Source organism: Solanum stenotomum, chromosome 10 (genome assembly GCF_019186545.1).
Source record: "Solanum stenotomum isolate F172 chromosome 10, ASM1918654v1, whole genome shotgun sequence".
Lineage (NCBI taxonomy): Eukaryota > Viridiplantae > Streptophyta > Magnoliopsida > Solanales > Solanaceae > Solanum > Solanum stenotomum.
The window spans coordinates 5836255-5864244 of record NC_064291.1 but is presented as its reverse complement, the minus strand read 5'-3'; the positions used below and the strand labels follow the sequence as shown (position 1 = coordinate 5864244).

General features: G+C 35.9%; 1 protein-coding gene across 1 annotated transcript; it reads left to right on the top strand.

The window, feature by feature from the left end:
* Positions 1-350: 350 nt before the first annotated feature.
* Positions 351-27990, top strand: LOC125842143 (NAD-dependent malic enzyme 62 kDa isoform, mitochondrial). Its single transcript, XM_049521370.1, has 19 exons — positions 351-758; positions 3586-3682; positions 4227-4345; positions 7794-7961; positions 8828-8956; positions 9598-9658; positions 10643-10746; positions 10831-10914; positions 11599-11705; positions 13881-13992; positions 15640-15753; positions 16509-16574; positions 17119-17191; positions 17266-17352; positions 22867-22921; positions 23030-23101; positions 23204-23266; positions 24203-24317; positions 27484-27990. The coding sequence occupies exons 1-19, from the start codon at positions 579-581 to the stop codon at positions 27556-27558; spliced, it is 1881 nt and encodes a 626-aa protein (XP_049377327.1). The 5' UTR covers positions 351-578; the 3' UTR covers positions 27559-27990.

Here is a 27990-nt window from a genome sequence, read left to right as displayed (position 1 = left end):
AGATAAAATGAGATAATAGACTAGGAGAGGTCCAAATAATACCATAAATTTATTGGCTTTCAGTATTTCGCTCGACTAATATCCTTCCAAGTAAGAATGGTATTTGAAAGCACCTGAATTTTTTGAATCCCCCTCTCCAACTCGAGCATTGAAGAGGGAATCCAAAAATAACTAAAGTAATTATAAACATATTAAAATACAGCAAGAGGTGTATACGATATTTTTTGAGATTTACTATCATGATTTCATGTCTTGATAAAAAATGTAACATGAGACATCCGATTAAAGACAATATCACCGGGGCATGTAGTAGTGTCATAAATGAGCCGGGTCTAAACACGCTCGACTTTCACACTCTTTTGTCAGTGGAATTCAGCCGACAAAATTAGTCACAAAAATGCAAGGAATTAATCAATTATTACCACTAGTTTAAGCTTTTCCGGCCAGTGAACTTTTCTCGTTTCTTTCACTGTGAAAACTCTACATCGAATGTCGTGATTATTTATTTATAGGGTTTATTAAGAAGTTTCACTTTCCCTTGATCTCCATTCTTCACTGTCTTTCTTCGATCCAGAAAAATGGCGAATTTTTCCAATCAAATGCGACTTTCCTCAACTCTTCTGAGGCGTTTACACCAAAGAGTTGCTGCTGCTGTGAATTCATCTTCTTCAAGAAATTTTACTACAACGGAAGGTCACCGTCCCACCATTGTTCACAAGCGGAGTCTTGATATTCTTCACGATCCATGGTTTAACAAGGTAATTCAATTTTCGTGTTTTTTTTTGAACGTGAATTTACCAGATCGTTGTGTACTTTTGGCTCTATAACTTGAATTGATATTCTCATTATTTGGTTATGTAAATGAATTGTTGAAAGATCAGTAGAAATGTTCTTTTGTTTTGTTAGTTGATTTTTTTTGTTATTGTGGTAATTTTAGTAGCTCTCAGTTGGTTGGCTATGTGAGGTTTCATTTCACCTCCTCAACCCTCAATCTAGAAAAGAAAGAGTTTGTTGTAATTGGAAATTTGTGATCTCTTTTGTTAAGCAAATTTATTTGATATTGAAGTCTTATGATCGGCAGATTGCTATTATTCATTTTATGAGTGAGCAGTTTATGTGCAGCTAAACTAATCTATGGGGCAACTTGCTTTAACATAGAAGCACATGTACTGAGCAATTTTGCCCACCAAGGTTGGATTAGATGACCACACACTGAGTGTTGTAGTTGGGACTCAAATTGGGACTCCCAGTGCTATGCCTCGACCACTCAGTTATTCCCTTGGACACTTGCAAATTGTTAATTATAGTTGTGCACTACAGAGTGGAATTCCTCTATGCACTAGTGAATGAAAATTTAGGAACGTGAGGTCTACTTTGGGTTTAATTATAAGAAAATTAAATCCTTAAATCAATATGAAAGTGATGAAACAAGAACCAATAGTTAGATAATTCGTGCTGCCCCTTTCCACTGGTGTTTGTTTTGTGCAATCTATGCGAACCCTCAACAAATAAATAATAGATTAAAGTAGGCCAATGAATTCACGTCAGGGAAGGGGGCAGTGGTTGTAGCTTACTGACTTTCGACTATTGACCTAAAAGTACACTATTCCAGCAAGCTATAAACTTTAGCTATCAGCATTTGTTGAGAGTGATATCCAATCCTCAGGGAGTAGTCCATATTGTGAAAACTTCCGTTTCAGTACCAACAAAATGCATTCCTGATTTCGTAGTTTTTGATTAATGTATGTGAAAAAATGGACCTTGTGTTTAACTCAATCCCGAAAGCTAGTTCTTGAGGGTGGATTATTGAAGATGATATAAGGAGATAACAGTCCATTGCCCTAACCATGTGAGACTTAACTTCCCATCCTCCCCCTTCCCCTGTACGCCTAGGACCGGACAACTGAAGCGTGGATAATGTAAACACGGGGATTCAACATTGAATTACACAACAACTTGAATCGATGAGTCTTATCTCTAATACCATATGTATTGTTTGGGCAGCCATAATTAATGTCCTGAAGTTCTTTGTAATGTTATAAAGTTTGCTCAACTCATTGGGTAGTTGTCATGGTCCTCACCATAAGTAACCTTGGTAGATGGCATGAGATTAATTAAACAAGTCATAAAGACTACATCGACCCAAAATTATTTAGGAACCTTTGTTTGGAGTGGAAGTGCAAGTTGTCTTATGCAAAGGCTATTTTAGGCTCAACAGTTCCGATTTGAGAGGGTGTATCAACACGAGATGGTTGGTGGAGAATCACGTGTTGTCTCATGTCAAACTTAAATGATTTTGACATATACTCTCACTCTTTAGTATGTGCACAATAGTATTAAATTGGGATTTAACTTCAACACAATAAGCACAAAATTGGGAATATACTTGGGATAATTTTTTCATAAAGTAACCCCAAGTCATTCGATAAAAAATCATCCACAAAGGTTAGAAAATACTTAAACCCAATTTTGGACAGAACATGACATGGTCATATCAGAATGAGCCAAGCCAAACGGACTCTCTTCGATTATTAACTCTAGGACCTATCGAGCTATGGTGATATTTTGTACCGACACAACTCACATTCCAATGAAGAAATATTATGAAACAATAGGTCAAAGCTCCTTAAAAGTAGACAGTTAAGGATGTTCCAACTGACCTTCATCAAAAAAGGATGTTCCAACCTACTATCTGCTTCAAATGGAGACATGACTCTAGAACATGCAACATATCGAGACCACCAATCTTCAAGGATGTAGAGACCATTAGATAATGTCTTGTACTAATAATTTGCTTAGTCATACCACAACAACGTACCCAGTATAATCCCACAAGGAGGGTCTGGGGTATTTGTTTCATCATAAGATCCTAAAATAGACAATAATACGAAAAGAATGAGATACAATAGTTTAGATCTTATGTTACAGTCTACGCACAAAGATTAAACTTAAGGCGAGTTTTGGTACACTACTTCAAAAAGGTATGAAGTTTAGCTGTCTGTAATTGATGAGCGTGATATCCAATCCTCAACTAATAGTCCATATTATGTAAACATCCTTGTTTTTGTCTTCAGTACCACCAAAATGCGTTCCTAGTTTCGTAGTTTTTGATTGAAGTATATGAAGAAATAGGCCTTGTGCCTAACTAAATCTCGAAAGCTAGCTCTTGAGGGGTCGATTGTTGAAAACGATATAAGGAGACTACACCCCCCCCTAAAGAAGAAAGAGAAGAGATTACTGTTTAACTTGACCCGGTGTAGCTAGCAAAAGTATATCTCTGAAGAAAAGCTTTAAATCACCTTTTCTTTCTAGTGGATAGTATTTGACAAGGGGACAGCTTTACGCCCTTCATCAGTTTGTTTCATTTTAAACAATTCATCTTCTGTTTTTAAGTGCTTGAATTGGAGTATTAACTGGCAAAATTGTGTATAGAAATGTGGATAATGCAGCCTATCCTGATCACTCGTGCTGGAAAGCATCGTGCGATAAGCATTTTCTTGCCTTTAACTATTTCATATTGTGAACTTCATGTGAACACTGGAAAATACTGAAGTCAAGATTCATAATAATATGTATGAATTTTAGGGAACAGCATTCTCATTTACTGAACGTGATCGTCTTCACATTCGTGGCTTACTGCCTCCAAACGTGATGTCTTTTGAACAACAAATTGCACGGTTCAGTAAGTCTCTATCCACAATTTAATTGCTATCAAATTTGGGCTATCTTCAAAGTCAAAATCTGTGACACTTTAGCATCTGAGTGTTGTAATGAATAGATACTTCCTCGCAACCTTTTAGTATTCATTTTTTTGAGTTTGAGAAGAAATTTGTAGTTTTCTTCACAAATTGGAGATTTTCAGGATCATGTGAATTTTAACGGAGGATATTTCTGCCTTTTTTTTTCTTCTAATACGCCTTGATAGTTTCTCACTTTTATTAGCGGGATATACTTTCTCCCCTTGTCAATTCCAAGTAATGGATCCATTTACAGTTTTTTTTTTTCCTTCTTCAAAATTTGAATTGTTAAAGCTCACCAATTCTTTTTTTTTTTTTTTCTGAAACTAAAGCTTACCAATTCTTTTCCTGAAATTTGAATCCTTAAAGCAACAAATTCAGAGTTTTAATCATGTAGGCATTCCCCCCCCTTCCCCCCCCAAGAAGTGCGGTTTTTTTGAGTTCATTTACTTACATTGCCAATTTTAAACCTTTTTCTGCATGTAACAGTGGCTGACTTGAAGAGGCTTGAAGTACAAGCTAGAGATGGTCCATCTGACCCATATGTTTTGGCCAAGTGGCGCATACTTAATCGCTTGCACGATAGAAATGAGACTTTGTACTACAAGGTGAGTAACTGAACTTGTCTTTTAACAGCACTACATTGTCTTGTGATGCTCTATGATGACATTAAGGGGTCTTTTGTTGGAGGGATTAGGAAAAATAATTCCAATATAAATTTCTGTATAAAATTTACAATGCTTGGTTGGAGGAATTTCGAAAATAATCCACACATTTAATGCAGTCTTTGGTTGGTCATAGTAAAAATCATTCCTGCATAACTAATCCGACACTTGATTGGCGGTATTACATGATAAGAACATTGAATTATGCGAGAATCTATGTATTATTTTATGTGTCAATATGAAATAAAAGTACATTTATTAGCATTGCGGAGATAAAAGTATTTTACGACAAAAGTACCCTTAAAATAAGTAATCCCTTTATAACTGTTCATGTATTAATTGTTTTTCTTTTGGATAACCGTGGTGTTCGGGCCACTTGCGCGCACCTCAACTAATTTCATGGGATACTTACTTTTCACCAGATATCAACCTCTGTATTATTATTCACCTTATATAATTCCTTCATTATTATTTCCTGCATACACAATCCCTACATAAGACCCGCATATCTAGTATGTGAACTAAACAACCCCTAAAGTGCTTCGGTTTGCAAATCTCAGTCGGACATGTCTCTTGCACTGTGACAATACCCACCTTCTGTTTAGTAACTACCATTCCAGTGCATAGCAAACCTCGCCCCCTAAAGAACAAGAAAGCAGCAAGCTACAAGCTATGTGTGGCATTCTTTCTCTTACCGTGGAATTGACTGTTGCCTAAGAAATACAAAATACTTGCTCTTAAGAATTTCTTGTCTTTCAGCTCCCATGTGTCCTTTTTAAGATCTGTCATCCTGATTTTTTAAAATCCCAAAGCGTCTGATACCAAGCAGGACCATTTCCCATTACATAAACCATCAAAAATCTTCGGTTTTGTTCAGATATGGCCTCTAATGGGGTTATGTAGGATATGTCTCTGTCTCTTTTGTATAGAAGCCTTTATTTTTTTTTGTTTCTCTCTCTTTACATATATATATATATATATAAGGTCTTGCTAACCTACTATTTGAAGGTAGTTGGTTAGCAATGCCCCCATTTTTCATTTACCTAAAATACCCTCACCATCTCACTTAAAATGGGACTTCTCTGTCCTTTCATTAGAAAAATTAAAATCGAACGCACCTCCTCTCTCTCCTCCTTTTTTTCCTCTTTCCCTTGCGAGTTCCACTGCTACTCCAAAGTCTGGTGAGCTCTGGTGTTCGGATTTCAGTATTTTTTTTAATGCTCATATTAGAGCTCATAGAAAATAGAAATTAAAAGCAACATTAAAGTTCGCTGTATAGAAAAAAAGTTAAGAAAATAATAGGATGGGGAAAAATGATGAGTAAATGAGTTTGCTTTTGATCGGGAAAGAATCTCTTAAGAATTGGAAATAATGGAAGATGATTAATTTTATTTCTCTCCCCCACTAAATCTATTTAGTCATGTTATCTCTAATTCTTTTTCAGGTTAGGCACATCATCAAACATTTTGTCACAACACAATGTATATCAATATTGATGAGGGAAAAAGATTTTAGCCAACTATTCAAGTTCAAAAAAAAGAAGAAGATTTTAGCCAACTATTAAAAATCATACATCAAGATGTCTATTTCCAACATGCATGAGCAAAAATCAAATAAAATTTCTGACATGTAATAGAAACGAAAAAAAGAATTTGCCAAAAAAATAGGAAAAAGCTAACACTAATCACCAAAAAGAACATCACATTTAACAAAATTGTGATCACCAGCAAAAAAGGTGCATCAAATTAAAAAGGAACCCCCCTACTGAGATTTGGTGGCAATTTATTAGAAATGCTTAGCATAAAGATTGTTGTGCTCTCTATAAGACCTTGTGCCTTGCCAGCGCCATTTTATAAGGAAAAAAAAAATGAGCAAGAAAATATAAGTGATAGAGAGGGAAAATACCCATTTTCCAATTTTTTATTGAGAAGGCCCATTTTCCAATATTCATCAGAAATAATTAGCATAAAGAACTTGTAACAAAATTAGACCAAAACACTCCAATTTTTAATTCTCCAAAAGAAAGGAACTTGCGATATCAAGAAAAGAAAGAAGAAAATAACATGAGATCGAAAAGAAGAGTACCTTAACGTAAGGCATGTTGTAAACCCAAAGAATGAGAGAGAAGGAGGGTGTCAAAGTGAGAGCAGGGTTAGTGATTTATGGGAGGTTAAAGGCAATATTGGTGGGTTGCATACATGTGTAATGTACGGACATCACAAACAGACGAAAAATAACCTTCATCGTACCTCAACCTCATACATTTTTATATATATATATATATATATATATACACACACATATACATACTAGTTTTGGACACATGTGTTGCGCGTGTGTCCCATGCGGCAAGTAGTACATATGCTATAAGTCATATGAAAATTGTTGTGAAAGAATATGGATAACATAATTAAACAAGAAGAAGTAATCAAAGTACATATTTGGTGTTCTAAAAAAGTGTAATAGAACTTTTGGCATGACATTGAAGTTCCCAAAACCAACAACAACAACCTCCCAGTATAGTCCCAATTCCCAAAAAAGGGGTCTAGAGAGGGTAGAGTGTACACAAACCTTACAACTAGGCTGTTTACAGAAGACCCTTGGTAAGAGTAACGAACATCAAAGCAGCTAATAGAAAAATATAGAAGTAAAGAGGACATAGAAACTAACAAGGACAACATAACATAACATACCAAAGAGGGGCAACTACCATAACCAACTTATGTGATAACTAAAGCATAACAAATAACGAGTAACAAAAGTTGTGAGATAGGCCAACTCGCTAGACAAATGCTATTACTTCTGGTAAAAAAATAAATATCGGGAAAAAGATACAGTGCACCACTATATCCTGCTAGGAAATGACCTTCTACCCTAATCTGTGACCTCCATAACTTCCTATCTAAGGTTATGCCCTCGGAAAGCTGGTGTTGCGCCATGTCCTGTCTAATCACCTCTCCCCAATACGGCATTGAGGTTTTCAAAACCAAAAGAACTTATTTTGTTTATGGTGCAGACGTCGTTTCTTTGCCGACAATTTTTCTCCTAAAAAATTGAAGTTGTGAACATGCTTTTAATATGAAAGACAAAAAGGAGGAAGGCACAAGGGAAAACTTAACTTTACACACCTAGTAAGTTTGCATCTATTTATTTTAAAAAAAGAAGTTTGCAACTATGCTCCGTTGTTCTTCAAAGGTGAGAGTTAGGCATACGCTTAATGTCCATTATAAAAGATGATTAATTAATGAGCAAAATTCAATATATCATGTTAGATAATTTATCATTAATTCAATTTATTAGGTGAAGCAACATTTAGTTAATTTATATTGGTTTGTTATAAAAAAATTGTATATGAGGACCTATGGATGAGAGTTTTTCCTTACTGTGGCAGGTTCTAATGGAAAATATTGAGGAATATGCACCCATAGTGTATACTCCTACAGTTGGTCTTGTTTGCCAGAAGTACAGTGGATTGTTCAGACGTCCGAGGGGAATGTACTTCAGTGCCGAAGATCGTGGGGAAATGATGTCAATGGTTTACAATTGGCCAGCTGATCAGGTTTGTGTATATATGAACCAATCTATATGTAAAGCTTTACTTGTTACTCTGGGAAGACATTTGAATATTTTGGTATTTCCTACTAAACTGATGTGAACTGCTCTTAGTTACCTTGTACAGATCATTTGTACTTCAATATCTTCCTCGATACACACAGATGCATATTGTTTTGAATTTTTGCTTATAAAAGGGCTGAAGAAAACAGTAAAGTAATCGTGCGGGTGCTCTGCAATTACTGAGCAGTTCAGTTGATTTTTAGATGAACAGAACATGTCAAATTGATTAGATCATAACACTATGCAGCACATTAATTTGCTTTTGCATAATATTAGGTAAACATTATATGTCAAATAGAAGTTTTTCGTCAAAACAGCCTACTGACAACATAAATGGTGAAAAATGAAGATCTTGTGACCCTTATCAAGAAAAATGAACATATATACAGTTTCATTGCAATACTATCAATTGACTTATCCTTTACAGTTCCATCCATCCCTCAAAAAGGGAAAAAAAGATAAAAAAGAGGATAAATTCACTATGAGTTGTAATTGGTCTTGTGAGATAGTTAACTCTTCCTTTTGACTTTGATCTTGTTCACTAGCATGGATGATTCTACTGCTTCTCCATTATGTTTGTGTGTAATTGCTTCTTTTTTTTTTCCTTCTGATAGTTATTTTATAGTAACTATCTTGTGAGATAGTTAACTCTTCCTTTTGACTTTGATCTTATTCACTAGCATGGATGATTCTACTGCTTCTCCATTATGTTAGTGCGTAACTGCTTTTCTTCTTTTTCTTCTGATAAGTTATTTTATATATCAACACTCAACAATGAAAGTGCATTTCATAGCTGGAGTTGCAATGTAGGTTGACATGATTGTTGTAACTGATGGAAGTAGAATATTGGGTCTTGGAGATCTCGGAATTCAGGGAATTGGTATTGCAATTGGGAAGCTGGATCTGTATGTGGCTGCTGCTGGGATCAACCCTCAAAGAGTATAATCTTGCTCCATGTTGCCATTTCATATTGCTTGATGAATAAGGTTGCTTTCATGTAGTAAGCACTAAAACAAATAAATCTTGCTCCATGTTACCTCTTCATATTGCTAGATGAATAAGGTTGCTTTCATGTAGTTAGCACTAAAACAAATAAAAGGACATGGGAAAAAAATTTACTTATGGGAAGTGATGGAAAGAGGAAATAGATAAAGTATTTGTATGTCAAGAGATTTTCTTTCTCTTTATTTGAGAAGTTTTATTTGTTAAAAAGGGTTGATGCAATTGTCAGTGACTCTTGAAGCATTTATAGCTTTGCTTGCTTTAGGAAATGAATGAAAATGAAGAGATACCATGTCAAGCGCTTTATAACTTTCTATTATGGTTCTTTTATTCTTTTAAAAATTGAAGTATCATATCTAGTGAATAGTAGTAGTCTTTAATGGTTTTCTTATTGTAGAAGCTACTTTTTAGTGGATCAACTTATTTCTGACATTGCTGATGTGAGGCATCAGATATCTGTAATTCCTTATGATATAGTTTCTCTTGCCATTTTTAGTTTCTCATACATGTTTTTGTACTTAACTCTCGTCGTTAGCATTCTTTATAAATTTACTGATTCCTTTTTCTGTTTCCAATAGGTACTGCCTGTAATGATTGATGTTGGAACTGACAACGAGAATCTCTTGAAAGACCCTTTATGTGAGTACTTATTCTTTATCACGGTTGATGTTAATTCACATATAGTTCTCCAATGATCAAATCAATACAAACCAACTACTACATTATGTTCTCTTTAGGTTCTGGAATATGTCCCTGTTTATGCGTCTTTGTTTACCTGAATGAATAGGTATATATTAACACAGTTGTTTTTAATATCTTAACGGAAGGCATGATCATACTACTCATTGAAGTGTGCGGTTAAATGGGATTTTATGTTGTGTATACCTGGCATTTGGAGTTGCACAAATCCATGTATTATAAAAGAAACTTCCAAAATACAAGCGCATATGAACTTTGCCTAGCAGATGCTTAGCATTTGTTCTGATCTAACCAAGCTAAAAATTTTGGTCATTGCTTGATAGATGTACTTGCTCTTGATATATCCTCCTTAGTCCTGTTTCTCCTTCCTTACCAGTAGTAGTAGCATTATTCTTGTAGTTCCTTGTCCTTTGATTATTGCGTTATTTGGCTGTTGTTGTTATTCCTTTTCTACGAATGCTATGCTTTCCTTATTATTTACTATGTCCTCTTTGATTCTGTATTTTTCTTTTCTATTGTCTTTGATATGTGTTATTTGAGCTGAGGGTTTTTCGGAACTTGCTTCTATACCTCCATGAGGTAGGGGTAAAGCCTGTGTATTCTCTACCGTCCCCAAACCCTACCTGTGGGTTTATACTGGTATGCTGTTGTTGAGTACTTATTCAAACATCCTGTTTTCATACTCTTTTAAGTTTATCTATGTGGATACTGTAGATTGTTGAAATTTCTTATTGCAACTATTGTTATCCCTGATATAGATGATTACTATCATTGCTCACTACCTTTCGGAATCTCGAATGTGTTAGATCGTTTTTTGATATCAATTATCACTCGGTCATATTTAGCTTGCTACTAGTAATGCCTATTGATTCAGGATATCTCTCACATTCTTACTTTGAGGATATTCCCTTTTCATGCTCATAGATTTGGGACTGCAAGATCATCGGCTTGACGGAGAGGAGTATATTGAAGTAATTGATGAATTTATGGAGGCTGTTTTTACTCGTTGGCCCCATGTGATTGTGCAGGTACTTCCCATGGTTCATTTGAGCTCTTTTCTTCATTCTCCTAACTAATTTCACGCTAAGTTTGTATTGCCCTTAAATTAACAGTTTGAAGATTTTCAAAGCAAGTGGGCCTTTAAGCTGTTGCAGCGTTATAGAAACAACTACAGAATGTTTAATGATGATGTCCAGGTAAATAACTTTATCAGTCATTGCCAAAGTATTTTGGTGTTTGGAAAAATATGATTACGATTATAAATGAGTGAATAATAAAAGTTGTTGACCTTACTTATTGACATTCTTAGGATTAGGGATATTGATTTACTCATAAATCGAATGAAGCAAAAGATTAAGCTGCTACAAACATCTGTAAAATATTCAAGGCATCTACTTGCTATGTATCTGCAAACCTTGTGGGGAGAAAAGAAAATATTATGTGCATTCACCCCACGTGTCTCATCTCTTGTTGTCTAGAGAGAGTGCAAAGTTTACTCAATAATTATGATATTCATGTTTGCTTTACATGGCCATACTTCCACAACATTTGCTTGTTCTTGGATGCCAGAAAACGGAGGAACTCTAGGACTTGAGATGACAAATTGTATCCATCTTTTGGTACATTATTGGCCTTTTTGTTTGTGACGGGTGTTTCTTACTCTCAATGAGACATTTTGCTTCCAGTATCCTTATTTTCTCAAGTCAATTTTCTTATCTCCTCTTGAAATTTAGAGCCGTAATATATTATTCTTATACGCGTCTGCTCTTATCTTCAGATCAGATAGAATTCCTTACTGGAGTTCCTTAAAGTTTCTGTGCTCTTCATTGTTTAACCAAGTTTTGTGTTACAAGTGTGGTACAATTTTGTTTTTTACTCAGGGAACTGCAGGAGTTGCTATTGCTGGTCTTCTGGGAGCAGTAAGAGCACAGGGAAGACCAATGATTGATTTCCCAAAAATGAAGATTGTGGTGGCGGGTGCTGGAAGGTTAGACTAGTAAACTGTTCTTTTCCTCTCACTGCACCATATAATTTCTTACTCGAGTTATTAGCATGCCATTATACAAGAACTGTTTCGTTGTTCATATGCTTCATTCTTTCTGTATTGCATTAATGTACAATTCTTTCCATGTTCCAAGTCACTCCAATCCTGTTGTTCATATCTTATTGCCCTGAATCCTAGAAATACTGTTCGATTAAATATAGTAGATTTGGTTATTCAGTCTTTGCATTACTGGTTGAATGGTTAGTTATGGTAGAAGATGTCTGGTGTGATACTTAAAAGGAATATGGTCTCATGTTGAGTTGAATTATTGCTGCTTTCCATTTCATATGAGTTATTTGAGGGGCGGGGGACACACACTAACACATACATTGGGAAGTGGGGAGGATGGAGAGTTTGACTCTGTTAAAAAAAAATGGACCTTTGGTTGAATTCAACCCTAAGGGCTCGTTTAGTACGAGAGATAAGGGATAACTAATCCCGGAATTAATTTTAGGATGGGTTTATCTCATGTTTAGTTGGGATAAAATCGCTGGATAACTTGTCCCGAGATTAGTTATCCCGGGATTGTAGTGTTATTTTTATTCCACATTGAGGGTGAGATAACAATCCTGGGATAACTTGTTCTCCAACCAAACGAGGCCTAAAGCTAGCTCATGTGGTGAGGATTAACCAAGACCATATAAGGAGACCACCACCATTCCCTCAACCAAGTGGAAAACTTAACACCTTCTTGTACACCTAGGGCAGGACATTTGGAATGTGGACAGCAGAAAATGCGGCTCAATATTGTGTCAACTAATAATAGGGATGAGTCTGCTCTGATGCCATGTTATAGAAGGTAGACATTGGGCCTAACATAGCCACAATAACTAGCTCATGAAATGATCTTCATAAAAATAAATAAAAAATAAGTAGCTCATGATATGAAAATTGTCCAAGAGCATACAAGGCGACCACATTCATTTAATTAATCTGGAACACTCTAATAAACGAGTAGAATACTATTTGAGACATTTGGTGCACTGAGCTTTTCCTCCTTTTGTTTTCTTAGAGCTTTCTTAAGGTGCCTTGTTCTCCAGGTGGAAATCTGTATTGAGGAGCTCTTTTATGCAGCCAAAATACTAGTTGGAACATTTGAAACATCTCACCCTTTCTTCCTTTTCTAGAGTTTATAAGTTGATCCAAATTATATGCTGCTAGATGTACCCTGTAGATGGAAATCCAGGTTGAGACCTATATCATCCTGCTATGTGATGTCAGAATCATTGAAGTGCTAGCATTCATGGGTTTGCACTGCCTCCAATTTTACTTGAGTCCATTTTACTTCTTAATGAATAAACAGAAAGACCGATGCCTGCCTTTTTGACATATCATTGTGGACTATATTCTAACCTAATGTTAGCTCTTATTTATTAATCTGAAATATGACTGTTTTGACATTAGTAAGTTTGTAACTTTTGAGAGTCTATATCTCTATGAGCTATGACTTAAAGAAGTTGGTATGCTAGGCCCGAACATCCAATTCGCGCCGATAGACAAGCATGGTTCTGTTGTCAAAGCAAATTGCCCAAGACAGAGGGCAAGCCTATGATGCTTAGGTGCACATTACACCTCAGGCTAATCAGAATGATTGAAAAAGTTAGGAACCTTATAAGAATGAGTTCAAAATCAATTGTTGAGGCATCTTTTGGGTTAAAACCCATAGGATAAATTCATGTGGGCTTAGGCCCAAAGTACACAACCTTGACAGTTGGACCTGGACTGTTACTCGGATGGCAGTCGTTTGGGGGTTCTTTAAGGACAAATTCACTTTATGTAGATTGACTTCGCACGCTGAATACTAAAAGTAATTAATTATGAGATATTAATAGACCATCTTCAATAAATTATTTCATAATCTTGATCTTCAATTTCAGTCCTCCTAATTACTCACCCTTAAACTTTACCTAGCAGTAGGCTGCAAGAAATACCATTTGATTGGGACATAATTTTTATCATGCAGAGTGAACAGTGAAGTTGGAAAACGAGACTTGAGTGGCTTGTTTTCCTTATTTTTAAATCTTAAATTTCTTTCTATCTGCACGAGAGACTTTTTGAGCCTTTTGCATTACGGTAAATCTTTAAGGTTTCTATATTTTAAATCTTTTGGTAGTGCAGTGCAGGAATAGGGGTTCTTAATGCTGCTAGGAAGACAATGGCAAGAATGCTAGGGAATACTGAAATTGCTTTTGAAAGTGCAAGGAGTCAGTTCTGGGTGGTTGATGCCAAGGTAAGCATCCCCTCAACAACCTTTTGACTCAAAACTATGCTTCAATCGAGCAGTATGACATTTTTTTGTTATTTTTTCTTCCTTCAGTCAATGACATTCTTGTTATCTTTTTCTTATTGCCGGGTTAGTACCTGTTCATAATTATCTTAGAGAATATTTACCTTTCCTTTTATCCTGTTTTCATCATCTTTTTTTTTACGAATAGTAGAAATGATAGTTTTCATAAAATCTTCGTTCTTTTTAAGTGCATTTAACTTTTGAAAATGTTGTCTAACCATTGAAAAGGTAATAGTAGAACTGATAGTTTTCACTATTGCTTGTATTTTGTTATAAAACTCCTGTCCACTGCAGTGTTAAGACTCGTGCCTAAGTCTTGAAGGCAGGTGCAGCACATGGTGGATGTTTTGCTTAGTTTAGGTGGTGCAGGTGCGTCAGTGTGGGCATAAAGACACCAAGCTACTTTGAGACGTCTTATCACCCATAAGCTCTATTTTGAAAGATGATTTTATCAAACAATGAATATTGTCAACAAAGGGACATATTTTGTTAGCGAATGTAATGAATGAATTTATAAATTTACTACTCCCTTTGACTATGCACGAAATTTAGGAAAGTAAGTGAGACTTTTAAATCTTGTGGTCTTTAAACTAAAGATATGTATAATGTAGTAATGTACCAAAATGCCCTTAGTATACGTGGTCTTAAACATGCCAGGTGAGATGTTGGAATTAAATGGTTACTAAACATAGAATGTGGCATTGTTTTAAAACAGACTAAAACGGAAAGAAAGATAATTGAAACAAAGTGAGTATAAGAAAACTAGCATTTATCCTCTATTATGAACTTAAGATTTCAAATTTGTGTCTGAATCAGAAGTTTAAAATGATTTTGGGCTTAGTTACATTATTTTACTTCATTTATTTCACTTGGTGGTATTTTTTTCAATTCAAATATCCATATAGTTGTTTCTTGTATTTACAGCAACTTTTTTTGCATCATTCAAATAATTTTCATTTGTTTCTTCATTTACGTCGTGCTTCACTAATGGTCAGGCTTGAATTATGCCTTACACTCGAACCTTATCAATCCTTGGTGCTTTTCTATGCACACCTTTGCCAATGCTGATCCAGAGCCCAATGCATACAGATATAAGTGAGAGCATAAGTCCTGTGAACAATTAAAAAATCTGGTGGTGGTTTAGGTATTGCGTAGAAAAATGGGAAAGAAAGTACAGATACAGCAACAGAGTGGAATATCAGTTATCAGGTAGAAATTTGACGAATAGTGAGTAATTATAGGGTTATACAGCATATTACTATCAGCCTCTTTTGGCAGAAATTATAAGGGTCAATGCAACAAGCAAGGTCCTGAAAAGTGCTGACATGCTTGTTGCCTGTGAGCAGTTTTCAATTTAGACTTTGGTTGTGCCTTAAATGCATTTAATGTGTTTCTTTCTCTTCTCTAGCTTAGATTGTTGAAGTAGTCTGATCCAATGGCTACAGTATAATGATATTGTAAATGTTAGTCTGGACTTCTTTTGCTTTTCTATATTCCTCTGTGGATATGAAATTATTTGGGGAAGTGAAATGTATTAGGTGGGTTTAATTATGACATGATTATTGATGGGTGTTTAACAAATGTATCTAGGGATTAATTACTGAGGCACGTGAAAATGTTGATCCCGATGCTCGCCCGTTTGCCAGAAAGATCAAAGAGATTGAACGTCAAGGTCTAAGTGAAGGTGCAACTCTTGCGGAAGTGGTAATTGACCTTTATCCTTTCATGAGTGAAAACTGCCTTTCTCATTTTTATTTAAGAATCGGGGCTTTTATGGTCTGTCACTCTGTCTCATCTTAGTGTAGGACTCAAAGTTTTCATAATTTCTCAATTGCTTACTGTGAATATATGTTAAGTAAATTTAGATGAAAGGAAAATGTTCACTTAACGGCTGTTTCAGCCATCAGATAAACATTTGAAATCTCAAGGAAATGTTGAGGCAAAAATAAGAAATTGCAGTTGTGTTCAAATGCAGCTAATTAAGTTAGTGGGGCAATAGAAACTAATTGGTCAGAGTAGTGGAAATAATATGATGATGGATTAACTCTGATAAGGCCAGCCAAGATATATTAGATCTTTGGATTTGACAGTTTGCCTGAATAGTGGTGCTGTGAACTTGTCCAACATGAAAAACAGAACATAAATTTTGATGCAATAAAATCTTCCATAAACTAAAAGTGTGAAAGCATTCTACAAAATAGAGAAAATGTAGGTAATTATGAGGTTGTGACTTACCTTTGAATCATGTTGCCAATCAACTGTTTTCTGGAAGGCTCGTCTTTTCCATTGTGAGAGCCATAACAGAGCTGAAGAGAGAGAAAGTTAGGTATGAGATGGAGAGTATAGAGATAGAAGCTTATATACCAAGAAATGCATTGATTCATGAGTGAAATATGCCATATATTCTTTGCCATGTACTATTAGTATGACACAAATTACAATGTCTTGATTCCAATCAGGTACGCGAAGTGAAGCCAGATGTACTTCTTGGTTTATCTGCTTGTGGAGGCTTGTTTTCAAAAGAGGTATGGCATATAGAAATTGATAATTTGAATCTCTTTTAGCTACATAAATATATACACTAGTTTCCTATATTTGTGGCCGCAACGAGAACATAAAATTTTGCGTGATAAATTTTAGCGAGATTTATGATTCAGCATTCTAACAGTGATAAGAAGCAACATGCTTCTCCAAATTTACTTAACATACTAGCATTTTTGTCACAATCTATATCATGATCTAACAATGTTTGCCCAAATTTACTTAACAAAAAAGTACCTCACTTAACATTATTTGTAAGTGTTTATGATCATCAAACACTCCATGTATCTCTAGCTGAAACCGATCTCTCTGTTTCTTGGATGACATTTGGAAACTAAAAAAGAGAGAATCAGGCCAGTTTAAGGATTCTCATTAGGTATTAAAGTTGGCTTGTGGATTGGCATCCGTACACTGGAGAAAATGAGAGCTGCTTTAAACATTACTTACGCAGGGAAAGAAAAGGAGAATGATATATACTAATTGAAAACATACAAGGTTTTGAGAAATTGTGAAATGTGAATATTTCAGGTACTGGAAGCCCTTAAGCATTCAACTTCAACCCGGCCTGCAATTTTTCCTATGTCAAACCCAACGAGAAATGGTATATACTAATTGAGAACATACAAGGTTTTGAGGTTGATAACATTCTCATTCACTGTTTTTCTTCATTAATAGCTGAATGCACCCCTGAGGAAGCATTTTCTATTCTCGGTGAGAACATTATATTTGCAAGTGGAAGCCCATTCAAGGATGTGGATCTTGGTATGTCTAGTAACAAATTGGTTCTAAAATCTGCTATCATTCTTTTGAGTTCCTCTGACTTGATAGAGTTTTCATACTTTTCTGCTTTTGGTTAGTAACATTTGGAGTACTGGTTTGCATGCAAGTATTATACATAGATAGCAATTACAAAATAGTAATTTTATGTAAACTGTAATACTCCCTCGTTCCATTTTATGTGATGATTGTTGACTGGGCGGGTAGTTTATTTAAAAAAAGGACAATATATGGAGTTTTTGGAGCTTTTAGGGAGATGTTGTAATTGACTGTATGGATATTCCCAGCAGTGTTGTGTAACTTTTGGTTTTGGTATTTGTTATAATAGAAATAGCCAAATAGGTATATACAATCCTACTTAGAATAGGAATAGGAATAATATATAGTTTCCTACTTTGTAAAGGATTGTATTATAGTGTCTATAAATAGGGATTCTATGTAATAATTTTTTTTTTGAGAAAGAGGGATTCTATGTAATAATGTAGACACGAAAACAATTTAATAATATTCTTCTCATATATATCTCGCATGGTATCAGAGGTAGAGAATCAAAGAGCTTCCGTTGTTGGCGGGTGACTGTGACCCATATATGCCACCCGTCTGGCCAATGGCTATGTTAACAAAAGTAGGGCCAATGATATATGCATGAACCCCATATTCTGGGGAAGAAAACTCAGTCTGACAGGTCACCATGCGTCAATTTTCAGTGACTTTCTAGGATTGTTTGTGTCAATCCTATATCCGTCAGTGTTTGTGTAGCACTGAGCCATCTTTATGGTGACTACTTTTTCATATCTAATTTGTGTAGCATCGTGCCATCCTTTCGGTGACTACCTTCTCATTTCTAATTTGTGTAGCAGCGTGCCATCCTTTCAGTGACTTCTTTCTCATATCTTATTTGTGTAGCACCGTGCCATATTTTCGGTGACTACTTTTTCATCTTCAATTTGTGTAGCACCGTGCCATCTTTTCGGTGATTACTTTTTCATATCTGAATTCTGTTGCACCGTTTTTTCTGGTGACTAATTTCTTATTTGTGTATTGTCGTGCCATCATTCCGAATCTACCCATATAATTTCTCTTTTTCAGTAGGGTCTTGCCGGCAATCCGACCCTACCCATTTAATTTCTATTTTCCAGTAGGGTCGTGCCATCATACCGACCCTACCCATATACTTTTATTTCTTAGATTGTGACCACTTTTTTTGACAAAGGTAACAGTTTTGTGTATTAATATTTAGCACTAAAGGTTGGGATCCCAAATTTACATCATGGAGCTACATACAATTGCGTGTACTTAAAACAAAACTAAACTAGATCCTACTTCATCTTACAAAGGACCTAGGATATCTCTAACCGCTATAGGGTCATCTACATACTCTGAACTACACCAATAGCAAAAAGTGATTATGTAGTTCATTTTAATCCTGTGTAAAGGACTACTACTACTCTCAAAGCATCTCATATTTCTCTCCTTCCATATGGTCCACCAAATCACTGCTGGGACAATCCTCCATCTGCTTTGGTCTGTACTGCCACTGCCTTCATTGTTCCAGCTTTCTATAGCCTGACTTGCCCTTTGTGGCATGGTCCAGTTTGTGCCCCTGAAGCTGGTAAATAAGTGCCACAGTTGTCTAACCACCTTGCAATGAAGAAACAGATGGTTGATTGTCTCTGCCTGTTGCTCACAAAAAAAAACATCTAGGATACATATGTATTCCCCTCTTCATTAGATTCTCCTGTGTTAGTACCGCCTCTTTAACTACCAACCAAGTAAAGACTGTCACCTTATATGGAATTTTGACTTTCCAGATAAGCTTCCAAGGCAAAAATCTGAGTTGAGTCCCCATTTGATTCAGGTTCTTGTAGGCAGAGCTAACTGTGAAGATACCTTTGCTGTGATGAATCCACCTAAGAGTGTCTTCTCCCTCTTTCAATCCTCCAAAATGGTCCAGGGTGCCATAAAATTCAGCTAGTCTATCTACCTCCCAGTCTTGTATCCTCCTTCTGTATGTTAAGTTCCATCCATGGATGGACCAAACTTCTTGCACAGTGGCCTCATGTTGCTGATTCAACAGATAGATGTCTGGAAAGAGCTGTTTGAGGCTGCCATTTCCTAACCAATTATCGTCCCAAAACAAAATCTTTCTTCCATTGTTTACATTGAATCTAGTTCTTTGAAAGAAACAATGCCACAAATTTCTGATTGATCTCCATAGGCTAATACCATAGGTAGAAGTCACTTCCTTAGTTTTCCAGTGATCTATCTTCTCATACTTGGCCTGAATCACTCTAACCCAAAGGGCCTGCTCCTCTTTAGGAAATCTCCACAACCACTTCATCATAAGGCTTTTGTTCTGTTTCTTCAAGTTTCTAATGCCTAAACCACCTTGTTTCTTTGAAAGAATTACAGTCTTCCATTTGACCAAATGAAATCCTTTGTATTCTTTCTCTCCATTCCACAAAAAATTCCTCCTTAATGCATCAATTCTTTCCTCCACCTTAGGGGGGAGAGGAAAAACTGACATCAAATATGTTGGCAAAGCATCTAAGACTGAGTTGATCAGGGTCAATCTTCCACCTCTAGACAAATATTGTGCTTTCCATCTAGATAGTCTTCTTTCACATCTCTCCAGCACCCCATTCCAGATTTCATTGGATTTGCTTTTGTCTCCCAAAGGCATCCCCAAGTATACTGTTGGTAGTTTACCTATTTCTCCTCCCAAGATCTCTGTCAGATGTTGCATTTTGTTCACCTCATTAATTGGAAAAATAAGACTTTTTCTCCAGTTGATATGGAGACCTGAAGTTGCTTCAAAAAGAATGAGTATCACTCTCAGGATCTTAAGTTGGCTTTCTTCTGCATCACAGAAGATGAGAGTGTCATCTGCATATTGGAGATGAGTGACTTCCAATCTTAGATTCCCCTCATTTGCTACATTAAAGCCCCTTATCCACCCTTTAGTGTGAGCAGTCTTTAGCATATTGTTTAGGCCTTCCATCACTATAATGAATAAAAAAGGTGTGAGGGGATCACCTTGTCTTAGTCCTCTGTCTGATGGAAAGAAACCTTCAGGAGATCCATTTATCAGTATTGAGAATTTAACAGTGCTTATACAAAACTTTATCCATCTGATCCATTTCAATCCAAAGCCCATTCTCTGCATGATTTCAAGTAGGAAGCTCCAATTGACATGATCATATGCTTTCTCTATGTCCAGTTTGCACATGACTCCTGGGGACTTTTCCTTCACTCTCGAGTCTAGACACTCATTGGCAATTAAGATTGCATCAGTTATTTGTCTTTCTCTTAGGAAGGCCATTTGTTGAGTATCTACTAGCTTGTGCATCACTTTCTTCAATCTTTCTGTGAGAATCTTTGCAATCAACTTGTATACACTTCCAATTAAACTGATTGGTCTGAAGTCTCTCAATTCCTTTGCACCACTCTTTTTTGGGATGAGAACTATATATGTTGCATTAAAGCTCTTTTCAAAAAACTCCTGGGAGTGAAAGTTCTGCATAGTAGACATCAAATCCCCCTTCACTATCTCCCAGTAATTAACAAAAAAGCCCATTGTGTATCCATCTGGACCTAGTGCTTTGTCTACAGCACAAGCTTTAAGTCCAAGAAGGACCTCCTCTTCTTCAAAAGGCTTTTGTAGTTCTTGTTGCTCCTCAAAGCTGATGGAAGGACACTGGTTCATGTGAAAGGATGGTCTCCAGTTCTCACTTTCCTTGTACAACTTCCTATAAAAAGAAATAATTTCTGTTTTGATATCTATAGGATCCACCAGTTCTTGATCTTCTACCACCAGTTTATCATCAAATCTAATACTCCGGCGTATGAGCATGTTCCGACTAGTTTTTCAGAGACTTTCTTGTCTAATATTGACTCACCTATTGATTCCAACGCGATCCATATACTTTATACTGGATTTTGAGCACTTTCCGACAACCGCTGCATTGTGAAGAAGTCTATATGGAGCAACCACCTAATTTTGTTGCTTAGGGGGAGCTTAGCAGCCTTGTATGTTGATTACTATTTCATGAGAAGACCAAACACATTGAGATTGACTGACATTATGCATTTAATCCAGTATTTTAATGAGAAGATTAAGCATGTTGAGATTGAATGTCAATTTTGTGAAATCGAGTGATCAACTTGCAAATATCTCACCAAGCCTCTCATCGGCCCTCGTATTAATTGAATTTGTAACAATCTAGGTACATATGACTTGTATGCACCAGCTTGAGGGAGAGTGTTGGAATAGAAATAGGTATATACAATCCTACTTAGAATAGGAATATGAATAGTAATAGGAATAAAAATAGTATATAGTTTCCTACTTGATAAAGGACTGTATTATAGTGTCTATAAATAAGGGTTTTATTTAATAATGTAGATACAAAAACAATTTAATAATATTCTTCTCATATATTTCTCACAAGAAGGTACTTGGTCAATAAACCTTTACCTTATAAAAAAAAAGGTTTATAAAACAAGAACTTTTGACATATAAGCTTAATATATGCAAAATATGAACATTTCCGTAACTACCAACAGTTAAAATGATAGGTGGTAAGTGTTCCACACAACCCTTCTTCTTTCCCCTCCTAATAAAATATAGAGTAGTTTTTTATCTAGTGGGGTTCCAACAAGTCAAAAGGAGTTGGGATGTAAGCTTAAATAATTTCTAAGTATAGAAAAGGTGCCTATCTTTTCAGACATACTAATAAGGAAAGAGAGTCGACATAATATAGAATGAGGGAGTAGTGTTTAGGTATAAAATAAAAATTCATGCTACTGTGTTTTCGTCATGCATATAATTAATTGACTAATTCTATTTATTGTGAGTTTAATATTTTAAAGTTGATCCAATTTCTTGTTTATGACATATACTACTTTAGTTTAGTCATGCACTAATTAAGGAAATAAGTATTTTGTAAGTAATTTTAAGTGCATAGGATTTTAATATATATGTTCTCTAAGTGGTTTGAAATCTAAGCATGCTTATGCCAAGACTAAATTGGAACATAACCAAGTTTTATCATAACGTTATTCAACATTTAAGACAGGGACTTCCCTAACTTGGGTTGGGAGATACAATAAAATTGCAATATATTTGGGAAACTAATCCTCTACGATTAGCTTGAATTTTAGTTTAGAGTTTCACTGTGTTTCTTTTATTCTCTCTCTCTCATATGAGAAAAATGCTAGTAGGATAGGGTAAATGTCGCAGTCCACTTTTCTGATATTCATTTTACTGCCGTTTATATGGAAAAAGAATTACTGTGTAACATTTAAATAATTTCTTCTTACTTTTGACAAGGAAAAAAAGAATCATGGTCTTCAAACCGTGTTTAGCCAACTTAAAAAAGAAAGAAAAGTCTTGTAAAGGAAAGTTTGGAAAACTTGATATTGGTATAGATAAAGGCATACAAGATAAATTGATAATATTTGGGTTGACAATGTTTTATCTGCATGTGAATTTTGCAGGAAACGGTCATGTTGGACACTGCAACCAAGCAAACAACATGTTCCTTTTTCCTGGGTTAGACTCCAAATGTCCAAAGTTTAAGATAGCTAGTCTATGCTCTTCTATACTCTCTTTACTATTGACTTTCTTTCCTCCTAACAATATATTCCGTACATGCTTCAGAATAGGACTTGGTACTCTTCTGTCTGGATCTAGAATCGTTTCAGATGGCATGTTACAGGCTGCAGCTGAGTGGTACTTCCCTTTTTCGATGCTTTAGTAAAGTTTCCAAGTCTTGATTTATAGCACATGAGTAGCTTCTACTTCTATTTTCTAACTACAGTGTGGATTTTACAGTTTGGCTGCATATATTACAGAGGAGGAGGTACTCAAGGGGATTATATACCCTTCGATATCCAGGTATATGCCTTAGGAGTATTAGGGAACTATTTTAGAGGTTTACACATCCCCCCCCCCCAAAAAAAAAAAAAAAAAAAGAAAAGAAAAGATTTATGCAGGGTTGGGGGTGGCTTCTTTGATCTACGAAGTGCAAGTGTGAGACTAGTGAAAGAAATTGTTGACTTTAACTCGGAAGTAATAAAATAGGATAAACTTTTACTATAAAAAAGATATCTAATGTCAGTAACTGTGGTTATTTCTTTATTCAACTAAAAACCAATACAAAACAAAATTCACAGGACTTATGCCCACACCTTGGGGCTTATATCAGTGGGTCTTGCGTCTCGCCCGTGGTAGACAAAATACATCGTCTCATGCCCTCGCCTTTTACATTGCTGTTGGAACGTAAATTGTGGAATGTCATTTACATTTAAAAAAAGATTTGTGGGAGCAAAATCTGCTCCTATGTTTGGCTTTTGCTGTTATTCTTTCTATCTCAATCAGTTCCTAGCAGCAAAATTAAACATTTACTGCAGGGAACTTTCAGATCAATTCATATGTCATATTTACTGCCGTCTAAAAATAGATAGGGAATATAAATTTTCTCAGTTTGACTCAGAAGTTGCTTTCCACTACAAGATACAAAAATTCAATTTCAGAAAAATAAGAAAATTCAATTTCAGAGACAATGCACCTGAATTTCTTTAGTTGGAGAGCAATAAGAAACTTGTCTCAAGTTGGGACCAGCCTGAGGATCTGCTAAATTCCCAGTGAAACCCTCTTGATATAAGTAAATATGTCATACAAAGCTCCAGACTTCCTCAACCTTCTTAGATCTAGTTCTCTGTATCTTAAGAATCATTTTACATTTTGAAATGCATCACTAAGATGTCATTGCTCTATATGCTTCAGATTTACATTGTTGCTAACATAGTGAATGATCTATTTTCATCACAGGATACGCGATATAACAAAGGAGGTGGCTGCAGCTGTGGTGAAAGAAGCTATAGAAGAGGATCTGGCTGAAGGATACCGTGAAATGGACAGCCGAGAGTTACGGAAACTTGATGAGGTATTTTTACTTTATGGATCTTTCTATGTACCAGTTACTTTGGAGATACAAAAGAGTTTCCATAGCTGTCTTTGCATGGGTGACTTTTTTGGACTATGTAATTAGTTAACTCAGTTATTGGATGAACTAACCAATAGCATATAGGATGAAGTATGTGCTATTTGCATGTGTTATAGTTGATGTGGCAAGGGATTCAACTAAATTTGAACCCACTGGAAGCATAAATGATTTCGTAATAGGCTAGAATTAAGATAGAATGCAAGTTTAGCTCCCATAAGAATAAAGGCATATGAAGAATGATTGTGAAATGAGATTGCGGTGCATAAATGCAGGCAATTTGGATATCCTAAGTTCATTTTTTTCTGGTATAATGGCAATGATAGATAGAGATTTAACATACAAAATTAAAATTGGATTGTCCGAGTCACTGACCAATTTGCCTAAGCCACAATGGTACCTAAACCATACTTGTTAGGCTAACCCGATAATCATGCAACCCAATGTTATTATGTTACCTTGAATGGCATAACTAAGTTTGAAAGCAGGAAATCAGCACAAGGACATAAGTTTAAAACCAAAGCAGTGTGGAAAGGTCTAAAATAACCCCCAAAGACTGGTGTCACAAGTCATGAGTGTCTAATGGAATAATAATACATTGGTGTCAAATTACAAATACTGTCTGAAGGAAAACAGTAATGAAACAAGATAGGGGGAGAACTCCAAGATGCTGTGGAATAGGCCTAACAGCTCTCCCCAACAGTGTCCAAGTACTCTTGGACCCGCTCCTGAGCTCCGATGGTACTAGGGTCAGAAACGGCTCAAAAAGTGCAGCAAATGAAGCACAAGCTCACCAACTCTTATCCTGTAAGTATCATCGGCCGTCCCAACAAGGTAGTGAGGAGGGTTGGTCTAAAAATACCCACTTAAATAACCTGCAATAATATTATAATCTGAACAAAAGTAAAGCACATAACATCATAATGAAGTATGCACAAGTATAGCATATTAATATATGCACAGATGTAGCATATTAAGATATGCACAGATACACGAGTCAGAAATTGTGGATGTATGATAAAGATTTGACCTGTAGTCCTTTACTCAACACCAGTGCTTCCAGTGCAATAATCCTATGTGTACACTGCATCGCTGCCCAAGTGACCCGAGTGATGCAGCACAATGATCCTGCCTGTACAAGCGCACGGACAGCTCACATACCTTATCATATCATATGGACGTGTCATAGTGGCATCCAAGTGTGAAATCAAGTATGCAATTACAAAGTATCATACAATGCATGACTAACGACTAAACATGTAATCAAACATGCACATAACTCATAATGTTAAATTAGCATGAAAATATTGCATGATATAATGCTTAAAGTTGTGATGATACAGAAAGAACATATAAAGCATGTATGACAACAATATCTTATATCCCATATAACAATCATAACCCCGGTACCCTCTTATCTCTTGTCATCTTACATATATGGTACTTGCATATACATAGTATACATAAAACATTATTAATTTGGGGAAATTCCCTCATTGAGGTCAAAGCCTTATCTTACCTCAATCTGAAGTAACTCTTAACCTTCTCAAACCACCTTTCCTCACTCTGAATCCTCAAATAAGCTTGATCTACTCAAAAGAATACTCTATGAGGTTAGATGAATCCATGTATGTCGATTCCATATTTGAAAGCTCTGTCGAAGCAGAGTCAACCCAAAAAGGTCAACCCTGTGTGTCGTGGTCAAATTCCAAAATAAATTATGTTTTCGAGTTACTCATAACCCTACGAGTCCAAATCTACAATTAGATTTCTAATCCGACTCAAGAGTAAGTGTGAGAGAACCTATTTTCCTCTTAAGGAAGATAATTTTAATGTTGGAATGGTGCTGAATATAACAAGATATAGAGAATTCAAACAGCCGATCCCAAAAGCTAGTTCACAAGGCGCGAGAATTGCCTAATACCATATAAGGATACCAATTATCTATCACACAACCAATGTGGGACTTCTGGTTCCACTCAGCCCCATCCTCTGCACGCCCAAGACTTTGAAATGTGGAGCATGGACAATATAATATGGGAGACAACATCGGGTAAACCATGGACCGGGATGGGTCTGTACTCCTATACTATGTTAAGAAATGGGTCTTGGGGCTAACCCAACTCCAAAAGAGCTTGCGAGGTGAGAACTGCTCATGACCATATAAGGATACAAATTATCCATCCCTTATCTGATGAGGGACTTCTAACAAGGTCTAATAAATTGATTGATTTCTACTAGTTAGCTTGAGTTTGAATTTTCGGTTCTATGATAATATTTAGAGAAGAAGCAAGAATCTGTAGTATGAAATGAAATAGAGAAACATAACAGTCGATTAAGGTTAAAGGGACTGTATAAGCAGTGTATGAGTCCTGTTGTATTACTGTGCATAAAAGAATGAAGCACAAAAGGACTAAAATCTGAAGTAGAGCATTTCAGTTACCAGATGATGCGACTCTCACGGGGACATTAAAAGGATCTGCAAAAAAGAGACTCAAGCATGGAGCTAGAACTCACTAGTACGCTACACTGCAGAGATATGTTCGACGAGCTATTGCACATATTACCTGCTTCATAAAAGGTCATTCTGTATATTTACAGAAACGCCTTTGGCAGAAGATCACCTCAATATTTAGAAGCTGGCTGAAGTGTTATACCATAGTGGGATCTTGAAAACTCTTATAATTTACATCTTTTATAATTCTAGAAAATGAACAAAAAACTTTTTAGCTAGCGTAATCATCATAAAAAATATCCTCTTCCAGCTGTATGCTCATTATTGTAGGTGCTACTTTGTTTCTTACTTCCTGAGAGAAATTGAAATAACAAGGTTGCCCTCCTAAGGCATTCTCTCTCCTTCATCCATTCAGATTGATAGACCTTGAAACTGGTTTGGCTCTCCTTTTTTAGGATTACCATGTTCCGTCATTTCTCAAGGTTTCCCGCTGATGCGATACTTGTAGTTTCTCAGAATGTTATTGCACTACCACTTGGGAAAACCTAAACCTTTTTTGATCATTCAAGTAGTTTGTTCTGTTGGTTGTAGAAATTGCGTACATTAATATTATTTCAAAACTTGGTTACTTTAATTGGTTGAACTCTATTGCAGGCACAAATATCTGAGTTCGTGGAGAACAATATGTGGAGTCCGGATTATCCAACACTGGTTTACAAGAAAGATTGATCATCTATAGCTGCTTGCAAAGCTTCATCTTTTCATGTTTCTCGCAACATCAGCAAGGGCGTGATGGATCAAATACGATCATGGACATTTTGTGACATGATGGGATCATGTTAAATTTAACATCCAGTAATATCCCATTCTTCAACATTTGATTGGCTGATGACTTCTTGATATTATAGCTTTTGTTGAGTAGTCCATAAATTGGTTGTCTGTAAAAGTGAATAAATCCCCTTCTCCTTTCAATTCTGATTTTGAGCTTCGTCAACACAGACGATGTAGTCTTACGGGCTGTTGCTGCACAAATGTACTATAAATTGCTCTGTGATGTAGATGTTGTGTAAAAAGTGTTTGTGAAGTTCTGATAGTTCTCTGTACTCTATTTGACTTGTACAATAAAGGGATGACTAGTATTAACATCGTTTCGTCAAAAAT

Excerpts from the sequence above, each read along its gene's own strand:
- LOC125842143 (XM_049521370.1), top strand. The coding sequence starts at position 579 with ATGGCGAATTTTTCCAATCAAATGCGACTTTCCTCAACTCTTCTGAGG. Across the intron at positions 10,915-11,598 it reads TGTTTAATGATGATGTCCAG|GGAACTGCAGGAGTTGCTAT; the intron begins GTAAATAACTTT and ends TTTTTTACTCAG. Across the intron at positions 24,318-27,483 it reads AGTTACGGAAACTTGATGAG|GCACAAATATCTGAGTTCGT; the intron begins GTATTTTTACTT and ends ACTCTATTGCAG.